This window comes from Hylobates moloch, unplaced genomic scaffold (genome assembly GCF_009828535.3).
Source record: "Hylobates moloch isolate HMO894 unplaced genomic scaffold, HMol_V3 SCAFFOLD_23, whole genome shotgun sequence".
Lineage (NCBI taxonomy): Eukaryota > Metazoa > Chordata > Mammalia > Primates > Hylobatidae > Hylobates > Hylobates moloch.
This window is the reverse complement of record NW_026652298.1, coordinates 21,426,888-21,441,875: the sequence shown is the minus strand read 5'-3', so window position 1 is coordinate 21,441,875 and position 14,988 is coordinate 21,426,888. Positions and strand designations below refer to the sequence as shown.

Genomic DNA, 14,988 nt, shown 5'->3' with positions numbered 1-14,988 from the left:
GCGCAGAGGCGGGTCAGGTGGGCGGGGCGATCTGGAGTAGGAGGCGTGACCAGAAGGCGAAATTGGGGCTTCTTCTGCTCTTGTGACCCAGAACCGTTAACTGAAATGACCCTGTCTGTGTAGTACTCCGGCAGGATGGGCCTCGGAGCGTAAAGGCGGCAAAGAAAAAAAAAATTAATAAATAAAAGAGAGAAAGACACAAAAAAGAAAACCTGTAAGTTTCAGCTGCACTGCTGCGGAACGTTTTTTAGCCAGAAGGCGAAAGAAGAAATCGGAAGTGACGTCGCGGCCAAAACAAGCCCGGGCTTGGAGGCCTGTACTGAAGCTGGCCTCAGACGGGAAGGCCCGACTCGCTGTGTGCTGTCATCGGTGGTCGCGAGACCCTGCACTCTCACCGGGTCGGCCTCCAGCCCCTGTGCCCGGGATCCGCTCGCCGCGGATGAGTGAGAGTTTCTTCCTGGGACTTTTCGGGCACAGCTGGCCTGTGGCGACAGAACGGACTTTCTTTCCTACAAGAGTCTCCCCTCCAGCGGGCTCCTGTCTCGGGACGCTGGGACACCTGTCGCCTGTGAGGCATCATTTATTTTCATAGCACCTTCCTCTCCTTGTAGAATAATTCCAGGATCAGGAAGAAACGAGGGGCTCCTGTTATTAGCATCCACAGGAACTAGCATAGCTGCTTACTTTATCTCCTTAAGAGTTTCTATCCCTTCATCCCTGGGCTCTGACAGATCGAGGTGAACCTAGCTATCGATTGCCTTACCCCCTTTTTCTCACCACCACCTCTTCTAAGTCCTGTTACCCCACTGCCCTCACCTCCGCCTCCCTCTCCTGTTCTTCAAAATTTTGGCCTACTAATCAACTTTGCTTCTCCTCTCGTTAGACTGCTGTGCCAAGATAAGCGTTCATTTTCCACCCACCCCCTTCCCCTAAGCACATTTGCTATTCTCCTCTCGAAGACCTGTAATTCCATCTATAAACCCTGATTTGTAACATGGAAGCTGTTTAGAGCTGGAAAGAATATTAGAAAGGCCTATTTCAACACCTTTTTATAATAGATGAATTTCAGAAAACTTGTATTATTTATTTGTCCAGGATTGTCCAGCTAGTTAGTAGCGATGTTGGGAGTGGAAAGCCAGGTCTAATCAGCAAATGTTAGAAGTAGAAAAGAATATGGAAAAAATTGTTAAAGTTAAGATCAGAAAACATTTATGGAGCACCTGGTAGGACCAAGTACTGTTCTGTGTGCAAAAATTAGTTAAGAGTGGTCCCCGTCCCAGGGGAGTTTTCAATTTAGCTGTTATTTAAATGGAAATTGTCAAGAGAATGGTAAATGCTAAAATACAGATATATGCAGGGTGCCCAGAGAGCTTAGGGGAGTTGCACTTAGCCAGCCGCTGGATAGGAGAAAGGGGGAGATGGTTCTTCCCTCAGGAAACACAGTTCATATTGTCCAGTCCCTTTTAAGACGCATGGACTAATGCGTTGCACATCCATCTCCCTTTGAATCACTGAACTAATTTTCTTTTCTGGTTTCCTTCTTTTTGCCCAAATGTATTAACCTTCTTACTTCCTGCTTTTTTTTTCCTTACTATACTATGTGTTATTTATTCAACTCTTCCGTGGAGGTTTTGGCTTTGTTTAGTGCTGCCTCATTTTAATGGTCAGAGTGATGGGGTCAGAAGAGCTGAGTAAGCCCTCATAATTCATGAGCTTCCTTTTTTTCCCCTCCTAGGTGGACATATGATTACCTGACCTGCCTACTCAAAGGATTGTTATAAGGATTAATCTTTGAAAATGTTTTTAAAATTGTAGAAGGTGGTTATCTGTACATGTATAGTTTGGCGACCCTTGCTCCACTGTGATCCTAATGCATTTTTCTTTTAATTCCAATTCCAATTTTGAAACACCCTGCCCCCTCTCAAAATTTCTAAGAGGCAATTAACCCTAACATGAAAAAATTAACTGGATGTTATTAATTTCCTTCCTGTCCCAAATGATAATGTATCTAAGACAATTATACATCTTGGAAAGCCAATCCATAATCTACCTACTTTATTTTTCATGAAAACCTACATTAAGTTGCTAATGCTTAATCTGAACAAAAATTGATAAATGTACCTTCAGTTCATCGAAACCAAAGCTTTGTAAAGCCTTTCATGGTCTAGGAATCACAGGTGTTATAGATAACAATGCCAATAAACTTGGATACAACATGAATTATCATTTCTTAAATTCAAACTAAGGGCCACCTATATAAACATGGTATATTAAAGAACTAACCTTAGGTAAGAGGTTAAAGTTTATTTTCATTGTGAGCCTGATCTTTTATCCATTTGGCGATATTCAGGTATAGGAAATGGGAGAAACAGTAACTAAAATGTATTGGAATTTAATGATGGAGGTGAGAATGTCACTGTACAGTATTTCATTTGGTCTTTACCAGAACCCTATACGGTTAATGGTGATATCCCTATTTTATAAATGACACGGAAGCTCAGAGGGTTTGAGTAACTTCTGCAGGTCACACAGCTAATTAATGGCAAAGTTTGGATTCATACCCAGGTTTCTCTACCTCTGAACATTATATTCTTTCTATTATGTATAGGTGCTTTCAAGAGCATTGTTTCAATACTTGATTGAAAATGATTATTTTGTGTATTTTTACCTAAGTTGATAGAATACTTTTAGTTTTCTAATTTTTTTCTTTCAGATTTTTAAATATCCAGATTCCAAGAATACACTGGATACTGCTCTTACAAAACCAAGAGGAAATCATGAAGAAATATTTTAATTATTGAAACTACAGTTGAAATCATGGCTACATCAACAAATCTGGATATTGGAGCCCAGCTTATAGTGGAGGAGTGTCCCAGCACTTACAGCCTAACTGGCATGCCAGACATTAAAATAGAACATCCACTGGACCCAAATTCAGAAGAAGGGTCAGCTCAGGGTGTTGCCATGGGAATGAAATTCATATTGCCTAACCGATTTGATATGAATGTGTGTTCTCGATTTGTGAAGTCCTTAAATGAAGAAGATAGTAAAAATATTCAAGATCAGGTTAACTCTGACCTGGAGGTGGCATCTGTCCTATTTAAAGGTTGAAAGTTATGGTATAAATATATGCATTTGTTTTTGTTTTTGTATATTTGGGTTATTTTCCCAATCATTAGATTTTGAGTTTGGGAAGACAGTTTAGAAGTCATTTTTTAATATGATTTTCTGGAATCTCACAGAAATCAAAATTAAAATAATTTCAGATTATATAATATCTAATTTAAAGGAAGTACATGTTGATTTTTTAAAAAACTTCTTGTTTAATATTTGTTTACAAATTCCCTAATGAAGTTCCCTATTATTCCTTTTAAAATCTTAGGGCCGGGCACAGTGGCTCATGCCCATAATCCCAGCACTTTGGGAGGCCGAGGTGGACGGATCACTTGAGGTCAGGAGTTCAAGACCAGCCTGGCCAACATGATGAAACCTCATCTCTACTAAAAATACAAAAATTAGCCGGGCATGGTGGCGTACGCCTGTAATCCCAGCTACTGGGGAGGCTGAGGCACAAGAATTGCTTGAACCAGAGAGGCTGTGGTTGCAGTGAGCTAAGACTGTGCTACTGCACTCCAGCCTGGGTGACAGAGTGATACTCTGTCTCAAAAAATAAAATCATAAGAAAAAAAAATCGTGTTCCTTTTAGAAATGAATTAGCATAATATCCATTCCTGAATATTCCTGTTCTTTTTTTTTTTTTTTTTTTTGAGACGGAGTCTCGCGCTGTCGCCCAGGCTGGAGTGCAGTGGCGCAATCTCGGCTCACTGCAAGCTCCGCCTCCCGGGTTCACGCCATTCTCCTGCCTCAGCCCCTCCGAGTAGCTGGGACTACAGGTGCCCGCCACCACGCCCGGCTAATTTTTTTGTATTTTTAGTAGAGACGGGGTTTCACCGTGGTCTCGATCTCCTGACCTCGTGATCCGCCCGCCTCAGCCTCCCAAAGTGCTGGGATTACAAGCGTGAGCCACCGCGCCCGGCCTTGAATATTCCTGTTCTATGAATATTTAATGTGCATTCACTTTCTATGCTTTAATGGAGTGAAGTCTGTCATCATGCTCTAGATTTGCTTTTATAATGATACCCTGAATAATAAAACTATTCTCTTAGGATAACATCACTCAAGATTAATATATTTTTTCCACAACTTTCACTATGGTTATATAGACTCTTTTTTTTTTTTTTGAGCCAGAGCATCTCTCTGTCACCCAGGCTGGAGTACAGTGGCGAGATCTTGGCTCACTGCAACCTCCGCCTTCTAGGTTCAAGCAATTCTCCTACCTCAGCCTCCTGAGCAGCTAGGATTACAGGCGTGCGCCACTGTGCCCCGCTAATTTTTTGTATTTTTAGTACAGATGGGGTTTCACCATGTTGGCCAGGCTGGTCTTGAACTCCTGACCTAAAGTGCTGGGGTTACAGGCATGAGCACCATGCCCAGCCTAGACTTTTTTTTTTTTAACCATTATGCAAACAAGGAAGTATGGACTTTCTATGATAAAAACAATTTAGTATCACTTGATAAATAGTTTAATTGAAGCTATTATACCTCATGTATTTCTTTTTAAATGTAGACATTGACATAGAACTCTTACTGAAATGCTTTTAATGTGTTTACATTTGTTTTTTACTTAGCCGAATGCAATATCCATACATCTCCTTCTCCGGGAATTCAAGTAAGGCATGTCTACACCCCGTCTACAACAAAGCATTTCTCACCCATAAAACAGTCAACTACTTTAACCAACAAACACAGAGGAAATGAGGTCTCTACCACACCTCTGTTAGCAAATTGTAAGTATTTGCCACAGATGTATTACTGTATTCTTATTCTTAATGTAATACTTTCAAGAGTTTGACTTTAAAACATTATTTTCATTAAATGCATATTTTCTGGATAAAGAAAATGTGTTATACTACACAATGGAATACTATTCAACCTGAAAAAAGAAGGAAATTGTCACTTGGCGACACATGGATGAACCTGGAGGACATTATGCTAAGTGAAATAAGTCAGGCATAGAAAGACAAATACCACACGATCTCACTATATGGGACATCTGTAACAGTAGAACTCAGTGGAAGTACACAGTAGACGGGTGTTTACCAGAGGCTGGGAGAGGGGAGTAGATGCTAAAAGGGTGGAGATACTGATCAAAGGATACAAAGTTTTAGCTAGACAGGAGGACTACTTAATGACCTATTGTACACAATGGTGACTATAATTAATATAACGCACCGAAGGCTGGGCATGGTGGCTCACGCCTGTAATCCCAACACTTTGGGAGGCCGAGGCTGGTGCGTCGCTTGAGCTCAGGAATTCGAGACTGGCCAGGGCAACATAGCAAGACTCTATGTCTCTACTAAAAATGCAAAAAATAAAAAATTTAAAAAATTTAAAAAAATAGCTGGGCGTGGTGGTGCATGCCTGTGTTCCCAGCTACTTGGGAGGCTGAGGTGAGAGGGTCACTTGAATCTGGGAGGAGCAGGTTGCAATGAGCTGAGATCACACCGTTGCACTCCAGCCTGGGTGACAGAGTGAGACCCTGTCTCAAAAAAATAAAAATAAACAATAATAATGCATTGTATTTTTCAAAATTGCCAAAAGAGTAAATTTTAAATGTTTACACTACAAAAAATAAGTATGTGAGGTGATAGATTTGTTAATTGGCTTTAATCATTCCACAATGTAAACATATATTAAAATACCCCTTTGTACTCCATAGATATACACAATTATTATTTGTCAATTAAAAATAAATACATGCATTATACTTAAGTTTTTTGAAAGCTTAAGTGATGTCCTAGTAGTTTTAGCAGTTGAAAACTTTTTCATGTATTATTGCATTTTTAAATATTTCATGTGGGGCTAGACACAGCAGGTCACACCTGTAATCCCAGCACTTTGGGATGCTGAGGTAGGAGGATTACTTGAGTTCAGGAGTTCAAGACCAGTCTGAGCAACATAACAAGATCCCATCTGTACCAAAAAAAAGTTTTTTAATTAGCTAGGTGTGGTGGCAAACACCTGTAGTCCCACATACTCAAGAGGCTAAATAAAGCAGGAGGATCACTTGAGCCCAGGAGGTCAAGGCTGCAGTGAGCTGTGATCATGCCACTGTACCCCAGCCTGAGCAACAGAGTGAGACCCTGATTCCAATCAATCAATAATAAATAAATAAATAGTTCATGTGTTATATTTCTCTGTTGAGAGCAAATACAGATTAAAATATTAATTATGAAAACATAAAAGTTTTACTGTAAAAATAGTGAGTTAATAAATAATAGAGATTAAAAATAATAATTCTGAGCCCTTTGAAATTAAGACACTGTCAGTATTTTCATGTTCTTGGAGTTCAAGTCTTCACATTTTACTTATAAACCAGATCACTGATCAATAAATGATTTTGTAGTAAAAGCTGAGTGATTTGCACTGTAATTTTGAATTTGAATATAATATGAATATGAAACCATCTCTTTTAATACCTTGAATCCACAATTTTTTAAATGTAGAATCATTCTAGAGGAAGTAAACTTTTTCTATTTAAACTACAAAAATATTCTATATAGTATAAGTATGTTAAAAAAAGAAAAACAGGAACTGTGTTTGTGTTAGTATTTAAGTGTATTTATGTTAGTTACTGTATTTGAGAATGTAATATAAATATATCTATATTCTAAAGCATGACAAAATATGTTTTTTCTTTGGAAACACTAAATCCCTCCTGATTTCTGAGTCACATACTGTACCAATTGAGCTAGGAAGAATCTTCCTGTAGGACTCTCACCCCACCTGTTGGCCATTTCTGGTTTACTGATATAAATTTGCGTAGGACACCAATTGCTTTTCCTTCTGTAGTAAGGCCATCCAATCATATCACTGAAGTCAATGATCAAATGCTACTAATTTTTAAGGAGAACTCTCCCTATTTGGCATTGTCTTTAAAGAAGTTGTCTTAAAATAATCCACCATAGAATTTTTGAGCTAGAAACAAATACCTAAGATCATTTGATTTACATCTCACGTTACAGACAAAAATGTTTAAAGTTATCCAGCATCACACAGCTAATTAGCCACAGCTAGGCCTACACTCAAGAATTTATTCTCAGGCCGGGCACAGTGGCTCATGCCTATAATCCTAGCACTTTGGGAGGCTGAGGCTGGCGGATCACTTGAGCTCAGGAGTTAAAGACCTGGGCAACATGGCAAAACCCTGTCTCTACAAAAAATATGAAAATTATCCGGACGTGGTGGCACCCACCTGTATAGTTCCAGCTATTTGGGGGGCTGAGGCAGGAGGATCACTTGAGCCCAGGAGGTTGAGGCTGCAGTGAGCTGAGATCACACCACTGCACTCAAGCCTGGGTGATAAAGTGAGACCCTGTCTCAAAATAAATAAATAAATAAATTTACTCTCAAGGCCAGTTTTTTATTTGTGACCTCATTCCTTGTAAAAAGAAAACCCCATAGAGTCTTGAAATAAAAATATTTAAGACCACAATGGGGTCAGTCAATAAAAAGACAAAAGAGTGTCTTCATGTCTTTAAGACCCATCTTCCTCATAAGTTTGGATGCAGAAATAGCATTTTAAAAATTAAATATCTAAGCCATTTCTTTAGAATAGATTTCATTGATAATAACAATTTGTAGATTTTAAAAAAAGGCCAAGGCATGATGGCTCATGCCTGTAATCCCAGCACTGTGGGAGGTCAAGGTGGGAGGATCTGCTTGAGCCCTGGAGTTCAAGGCCAGCCAGAGCAACATGACGAAACCCTGTCTCATAAAAATAAAATTGTAGATATCAGAATTACCTTAAATGAATATGAATCAATTCTCAAATATAGAATGAGTATTTGTAATTTTAGGGTACTTTTTTTTTTCTGTCGCCCAGACTGGAGTGCAGTGGCACAATCTCAGTTCATTGCAACCTCTGCTTCCCTAATTCAAGTGATTCCCCAGCCTCAGCCTCCCAAGTAGCTGGGATTACAGGCGCATGCCACCACGCCCAGCTAATTTTTGTATTTTTTGTAGAGACAGGGTTTTGCCACGTTGGCCAGGATGGTCTCGAACTCCTGGCCTCAAGTGATCCACCTGCCTCTGCCTCCCAAAGTGCTAGGATTACAGGCATGAGCCACCACGCCCAGCCTTAATTTTAGGATACATTTTAAGTTATATTTTTAAAATAATAAAATTATAGTTTTTGTTTTGGAAAAGGAAATTGGTGACACAAACATGAACCGTGGGATGATGCAAGTGTACCCTATAGATAATGCATGAAGCATTTTATGATACTCTTTCAGCTTTGTCTGTTCACCAGTTGGCTGCTCAGGGAGAGATGCTCTATCTGGCTACTCGTATTGAACAAGGTAATAGCCTATTTAAAAATATTTAAACAAATTCAATAGGATTTATTAGATTTGTTATTGTTTTATTTTAATATAAGAAAGTATAAAGACAAAAACAAATAGTTACATAAACTCACCAGGCAGATAACCCAATGGATAGTAAAAAAAAAAAAAAAAGGAACATAAAGCGTAAAAGTTCCTTTACCACCATTGCGTTTTCCCCAAAAGGAAACATTATAAGTTTCTTACATTTTCAGAAAATTTTTATGGAAAACATTTCTATTTATGTTTCGGGTTTTGTGTGAGAATATATATGTGCTTGTTATTTACACAAAAGGGAAAATATACACTACGTTGCACCGTTTTACACTGAATACTGTGGAGAGCTTTCCATATAAGCACATATTAAAGACCTATTTTATTCGTTTCATAGTTCCATAAGTGTGCATTGTATTGCATGTACATGTTCTATGTTATTTTTTTTAACTGCCCCCCTTAAGTTTTAAGTTTATACTTAAAGTATATCTATAGGGCAGATTCCCACAAGTAGATTTGCTGGGTCAAAGGGTATATATATACATATATATATATGTATATATATGTGTGTGTGTGTGTGTATTTTTTAATACATGTAAATACATATTTTTTATATATACATCTATATATATATATATATAACCAAATGTGTGTCCTCACAGAAGAGCTAGAGTTTCTGTTTCCCCATGCCCTCACTGATACAGGATATTAGCAGACTCCAAATTTTGCTAATCTGACGTGTGAAAAATGGCATCTCAGAGTAGTTTCATTTACATTTTTTAAGTTATGGTCTACTGGAACTTTTTGTGAACTGCCTGCTATATATTGGTATGTAAACTCTAAATTAAGGAAATTAGCTGTTTTTGTTGTTGTTTATGTTGCATATATTGTTCCCCAGCTTGTCATTTTTCCTTTGACTTCCTTTATGAAGTTTTGAAAGCATAACATTTCTAAGTCATAAATTTATTTTCTTCTTTGTGACTCGTGGATTTTATATCTTGCTTAGAAAGGATTCCCCATTTCAAGATTATAAATAAATTCACTCATTCCTTATTCTAGAACTTCCGGGGTTTCCTTTTTACATTTCAATATTTGACTCATATGGAATATGTTTTGTTGTAATGAAGTAAAGAATGAGCTGTATTTTTATTTTCATGCTTTAAAAAGTTAGCCAGTTGTCCCAAAACTGTTTATTGAATATAGGGAGTCTGATCAAAGAGTTTTATTTCGCTTAATCATGTCATTTTTATAAGAAAGACTTAATCTTATATTTCTGTTTGTTTATGAATATTTGGAGGCTTCTTCAATCTACTAAATAAATTTAGGGAAAAAGCTATGGACTTAATAACTAGTAGACAATCTAGGGAAGAAAATGGGGTTCAAGGTAGAATTGCATGGTACTGTAATTCAGACTATTCTTCATTCACATTATATTATCTGTCATCCACATAACATTATGTTAGCAAACCACAAGAATGAGAGAAATTCACAGGCAGCAATGTTAGCTATGGAGTAGAAGATAGCTTTAATAAGAATCAGTAAGTTTATATATGTCTGTAATGCTGAGGGCTATCATATAATCTCATTTTTATTATGATCCTCCCAACTGTATGTTGAGGTAAGCAAGGAATTCTGTATATTGAAGAAATTAAGTGTCTTGCCCAGGGTCACATGGCTGGAAAGTGACAGAGCCAGGATTCAAACTGTGGTCTCCTGATTCTGAGACCAGTGTTCTCTTGACTGCCTTGTACCTGGCATTATGTCATGTCTGGTAGTTTATACTTTAAGTAATATGCTGTCTGAACCCGGCTATGTACATTGAGGCATATTTTAATACACTCAGACTGCAAATTACAACAACATGCAATAGGACACCAACGAAAAGTCAGCACAAAGTGAACTTTATTGAGTATTATAATCAACTCTTCGGAATGCCAGTTTTTCATAGTGATATTAAGATATGGTTGTTAAATTAGATCACAAAAATTGCTTTTCTTTTAAATAGAAAATGTTATCAATCACACGGATGAAGAAGGATTTACTCCTCTGATGTGGGCTGCAGCACACGGGCAAATAGCTGTGGTAGAGTTCCTACTTCAGAATGTAAGGAAAATGCCTCAGAAAATGTATATGTATAGTTACTTAAGTTCAGTTAAGTCTTTAGTAGAGTTTTTATATATCCAGCCAGCTAGATATATTGGTAGAGGCTACCAAAAAAAGTTTAATGCTTTTCATATTCTCGTGGAACTTGGATCTAGTTGGGAAGGCAAGACTAACCATACATGCAACAGTGAGAAATAATTTAACGCCCAGACCCCTCTACATCCCACGGGAACAGAAGTACTGTCAGCTTTGAAGGAGAAGGCTTCATGGAGGAGCTGTGACATGACTCCAGAGTGAAAGGATAATTAGGATTGATACAAGACGGAGGAAGGAAGGCATCCAGGCAATCTCAATAAAAGCATCCATGAGTAAAAGTTTCCATTATTTCTTTATTAAGCCCAGAACATTACCAGGCCTAGTGTTGAACTATAATTATTGTTGACAGGAATAACAATATTCTTGTTTAAACTAATTGAGAAGTCTTTTATCTCTACTTCCCATACCAGGGTGCTGATCCCCAACTTTTAGGAAAAGGTCGAGAAAGTGCACTGTCGTTGGCCTGTAGTAAAGGCTACACAGATATTGTCAAAATGCTGCTTGATTGTGGAGTTGATGTAAATGAATATGATTGGGTAAGTTTGTGATACTAAATTTAAAATGACTCTAACAAGTTTTAGAATTTATTTGGTTTGGGAGAGATACAGTAAGTTTTATTAAAGAAGAAATAGACTGAGCATGGTGGTGTACACCTGTAGTCCCAGCTACTTGGGAGGCTGAAGTGGGAGGATAGCTTGAGCCCAGAAGTTTGAGGCTGCAGTGAACTATGATTGCACCACTGCACTCCAGCCTGGGTGACAGAGTGAGACCCTGTTTCTAAAAAATAAATAAAAGAATAAACAGAGGAGAATGATTAATTAGCTAAATACGTAGAAGAAAAAGTTAATATCACAGGCTCAATTATTAGTTCTGATTTAAGTATCCTTCACAAAATATTAAAATTACTTTAAATGATTGTATGTCTAATTCTAGTAAAACTTCTCACAGCAGCATTAAATTACTTGAGTCTTGCTCACCCTGAAAAACTCTGAATCAACTTTTCGTTTTGCAGAATGGAGGAACACCTCTGCTTTATGCTGTACATGGAAATCATGTGAAATGTGTAAAGATGCTCTTAGGTAAGCAGATGAAAATTTAGAAAATGCCATGTGAGGACTTGATTTTATTTTTTCGACCTGGCCTCCACTGGTACTACTCGGGAGAATCATTAACTATTGTTAAATACATGAATCTTGCTGCTCTTCACCCTTAGAGCACCTGCCACCGTAAAGTTGCCCATGTGAGAAGCAACTCCATCACATACCACACCTGCAATTGGACCTTTTATCCTTGTTGCTTTCATCTGGGGTGTCACATGTGAATCCACTATGTGGCCAGGCACAGTGGCTCAAGCCTGTAATCCCAGCACTTTGGGAGGCCAAGGTGGGTGGATCACTTGAGATCAGGAGTTCAAACCAGCCTGGCCAACATGGTGAAACCCCATCTCTACAAAAAATACAAAAATTAGTCAGGCAGGTGGGTGCCTGTAATCCGAGCTACTCAGGATGCTAAGGCAGGAGAATCGCTTGAACCCAAGGGGCAGAGGTTGCAATGAGCTGAGACTGCACCTCTGCATTCCAGCCTAGGCGACAGAGCAAGGCTCTGTCAAAAAAAAAAAAAAAAAAAAAAAGAAGAAGAAGAAGAAGAAAAGAAAATGAATTCACTATTGTTTTCTTTCTACAGTGTCTTTATGCATGAGCTTTATCTGTAATTGTGTATGAGTTTCGGCTGCTCTAGAGGATGCTGTTTGTTTGAAGTGTCTTCCCTCCAATCCACTAAAGTAAATTCTAAGTACCCCATGCACTCTGTACTTTGTCAGACTATCCTAAAAACATTCTCCAAACTGAAAAATCTCTCCAGCTATTTGTACATGAGCCAATAATAGACAAATATATCTGCATTTTCATTTCATTTATATAGATTTTTCTATTTTGGTATAGAAAGTGGGGCTGATCCAACAATTGAAACTGACTCTGGATATAATTCTATGGATCTAGCTGTAGCCCTAGGCTATAGAAGTGGTAAGTATGTTAGAACTCTTGTGTCTCATCTTAGTAAAGCTCTGTAAATAGTATAAGCTGGTACTCCAAACCATCTTTATCACTGTAATCCTAAAACATGTTATCCCAACTCCTGACTTTGAACTTTGGGAAAAGTCCACAAATTCCTATAAAGTCTAGAAATGAGTTTGTTACTATACTTTTCACCAACCCAAATAATTAGTTACTGGAGGATAAGTGCATACCTGTTTATAAGGTTTATTTCATATTTTGATAGCAAACTATTTATAGGGCAACCTTAGGATAACCTTGTATTCTGGACTCTCCTTCAGTTTCAAAAATGTAAAAACCAAGACACAACGTCCAGTAACTTGGACAGTTACTCAGTGACAGACTAAGTTTCAAGTTTTTTAAAGTATTGCATTGTATTATTGCCCTCAGATTATGCATGTATCCTGCTTAGAAATAACTTTATTTTAGGAAAATATTGGGGATAAGTTAAATTTGATAGTTTTTTAAGAAATTTTATAGTCACTGTGCTGTAATCTTGATTACCTATCTGTTCTAGTTCAACAGGTTATTGAGTCACATTTGTTGAAGCTGCTTCAAAATATCAAGGAGTAGACACAGTCATCAGAAAATATCTGCCCTTTTGTTTACTTCTTGGTCCTTATAAATGATAGTTTTGTTTACTTATAAATTTTTACCTCAGTTGCAATATTTACTGGTTTTTAGTAAGTTTTAATAAATATTTCTCTGAGTAATTCACTGGTTTATAATAAATTTAATACCCTTTTATAACTATGTTTTACTGTATATTTAAAATTATAAATTAATGTTTCATGGCATGTAAATTTTTATGGTACAGATAGTTATCATTGGTCTTTGTATCAAGTGCTGTAATTTGACATTTTCAGAAATTATTCTACCCTAGTCATCTTCACTTATGTGTTAAGTCATTCACTTTATATAGGGTTTGCTATAAATCCCTAGAAAAAAAATTGTTCTTATTGTTGAATTAAAAAGTGCACAGTGTGATTGTTTACAAAATGATACTATAAAAATAAAATACTTTTTCTGTCAGTTTGCATACTACTTTTTTTAAGTATAGAAGATTATTAGAGATTTCTTTCAGATTTTTTATTTCACCCTTCTATCCTGCTGTAACACTTCATTAGATCAAACAATATATGTAATTAAAATAAACTGAATCTAAGTCAATCAACAAAGACTTATTGTCATTTCTAGAAGTATATTTAGAATGTTTTTCTCTTTTAAGAAAGTTTTTCAGTAGGAAAAGACCTCTGTGAAGAGAAGCCAATTCTTCAGTACAAGTAAGATATTCTGTAATGGCACAAAGGGAGCACTATGAATCCGTGTTTCACAGAAGCCATGAAGAAAGAGCCATGGGTTAGAAGTTGATTTGACCACTGAGTGTAGGACTTGACTTAAATCACTTCACCTGGAAAATAGGATGTTTTGTCAGTTATGGTACTTGTTTGTAAGCCACATAAACTTGATCTAGCTAATCTCAACAGAATGGAAGGGAAAGCTGAAGAAGCAGGCAGTCCCAAGGAATGAAAGGCAACTAAGGATCTCAGTCAGGAAACTATGGCCAGGCATTTCGGATGCTGTTACTATGATGTTTAGCTTTAAACCCCTTGTTTGTCATTCCGCTCAGATTTACATTCCCAGGAGGCAGAACTCTGTTAAGCATGGCATATAAATGTACCGCTGAGTTGGGGGAGAAGGGGTGGCTGATTAACAATATCCAGCATTGCCCCCAGACCACAGAGAATGTGTCAGGCAAAGGCTGCCTAAAGGAAAAGCGGGGGGAAAGAAAAACAATAGGTGTTTACATCAAACGCAATCTAAATAGTATGTGAGCCTGGGAGCAGTGGCTCACGCCTATAATCCTAACACTTTGGGAGGCTGAGGTGGGATCACTTGAGGTCAGGTGTTCGAGACCAGCCTGGCCAACATGGTGTAACCCCACCTCTACTAAAAAAAAAAAAAACATTTAGCTGGGCATGGTGGCACATGCCTGTAATCCCAGCTACTCAGGAGGTTGAGGCAGGAGAATTGCTTGAACCCAGGAGACAGAGATTGCAGTGAGCCAAGATTGCACCACTGTGCTCCAGCCTGGGTGACAGAGTGAGACTCTAAATAAATAAATAGATAGTATGTGAAAATAGTACTAATGTCTCACCCACTGTCTGTAAGACACATACTTTAAATTGATTTTCTAGCACTCTTGTGGGTTAACCTAAAACCATTTACCCTTCCATTTGGTTCCTTTTCTTGCTAATGGTACTTATCCATGAAGTGTTGGTTCGTGTTCAGATTATACAGTA

The 14,988-nt window shown here is 37.8% G+C and overlaps 1 protein-coding gene across 3 annotated transcripts; it reads left to right on the top strand.

Annotated features, from left to right (window-relative positions):
* The first annotated feature begins 19 nt into the window (after positions 1–19).
* Positions 20–13,717, top strand: ANKRA2 (ankyrin repeat family A member 2). 3 transcript variants are annotated; one of them, XM_032144656.2, is made up of 9 exons: positions 20–568; positions 2,714–3,106; positions 4,689–4,847; positions 8,355–8,420; positions 10,441–10,538; positions 11,045–11,170; positions 11,647–11,713; positions 12,575–12,655; positions 13,203–13,717. In XM_032144656.2, the coding sequence occupies exons 2-9, from the start codon at positions 2,818–2,820 to the stop codon at positions 13,256–13,258; spliced, it is 942 nt and encodes a 313-aa protein (XP_032000547.1). In that variant the 5' UTR covers positions 20–568; positions 2,714–2,817; the 3' UTR covers positions 13,259–13,717. The 3 variants fall into 3 exon arrangements, 2 of the variants coding, with proteins under 2 accessions (XP_032000547.1, XP_032000548.1); XM_032144657.2 differs by lacking the exon at positions 20–568 and having other exon boundaries at positions 2,918–3,119; XR_009211814.1 differs by lacking the exons at positions 11,647–11,713; positions 12,575–12,655; positions 13,203–13,717 and having other exon boundaries at positions 10,441–10,906; positions 11,045–11,153.
* The last annotated feature ends 1,271 nt before the right edge of the window (positions 13,718–14,988 follow it).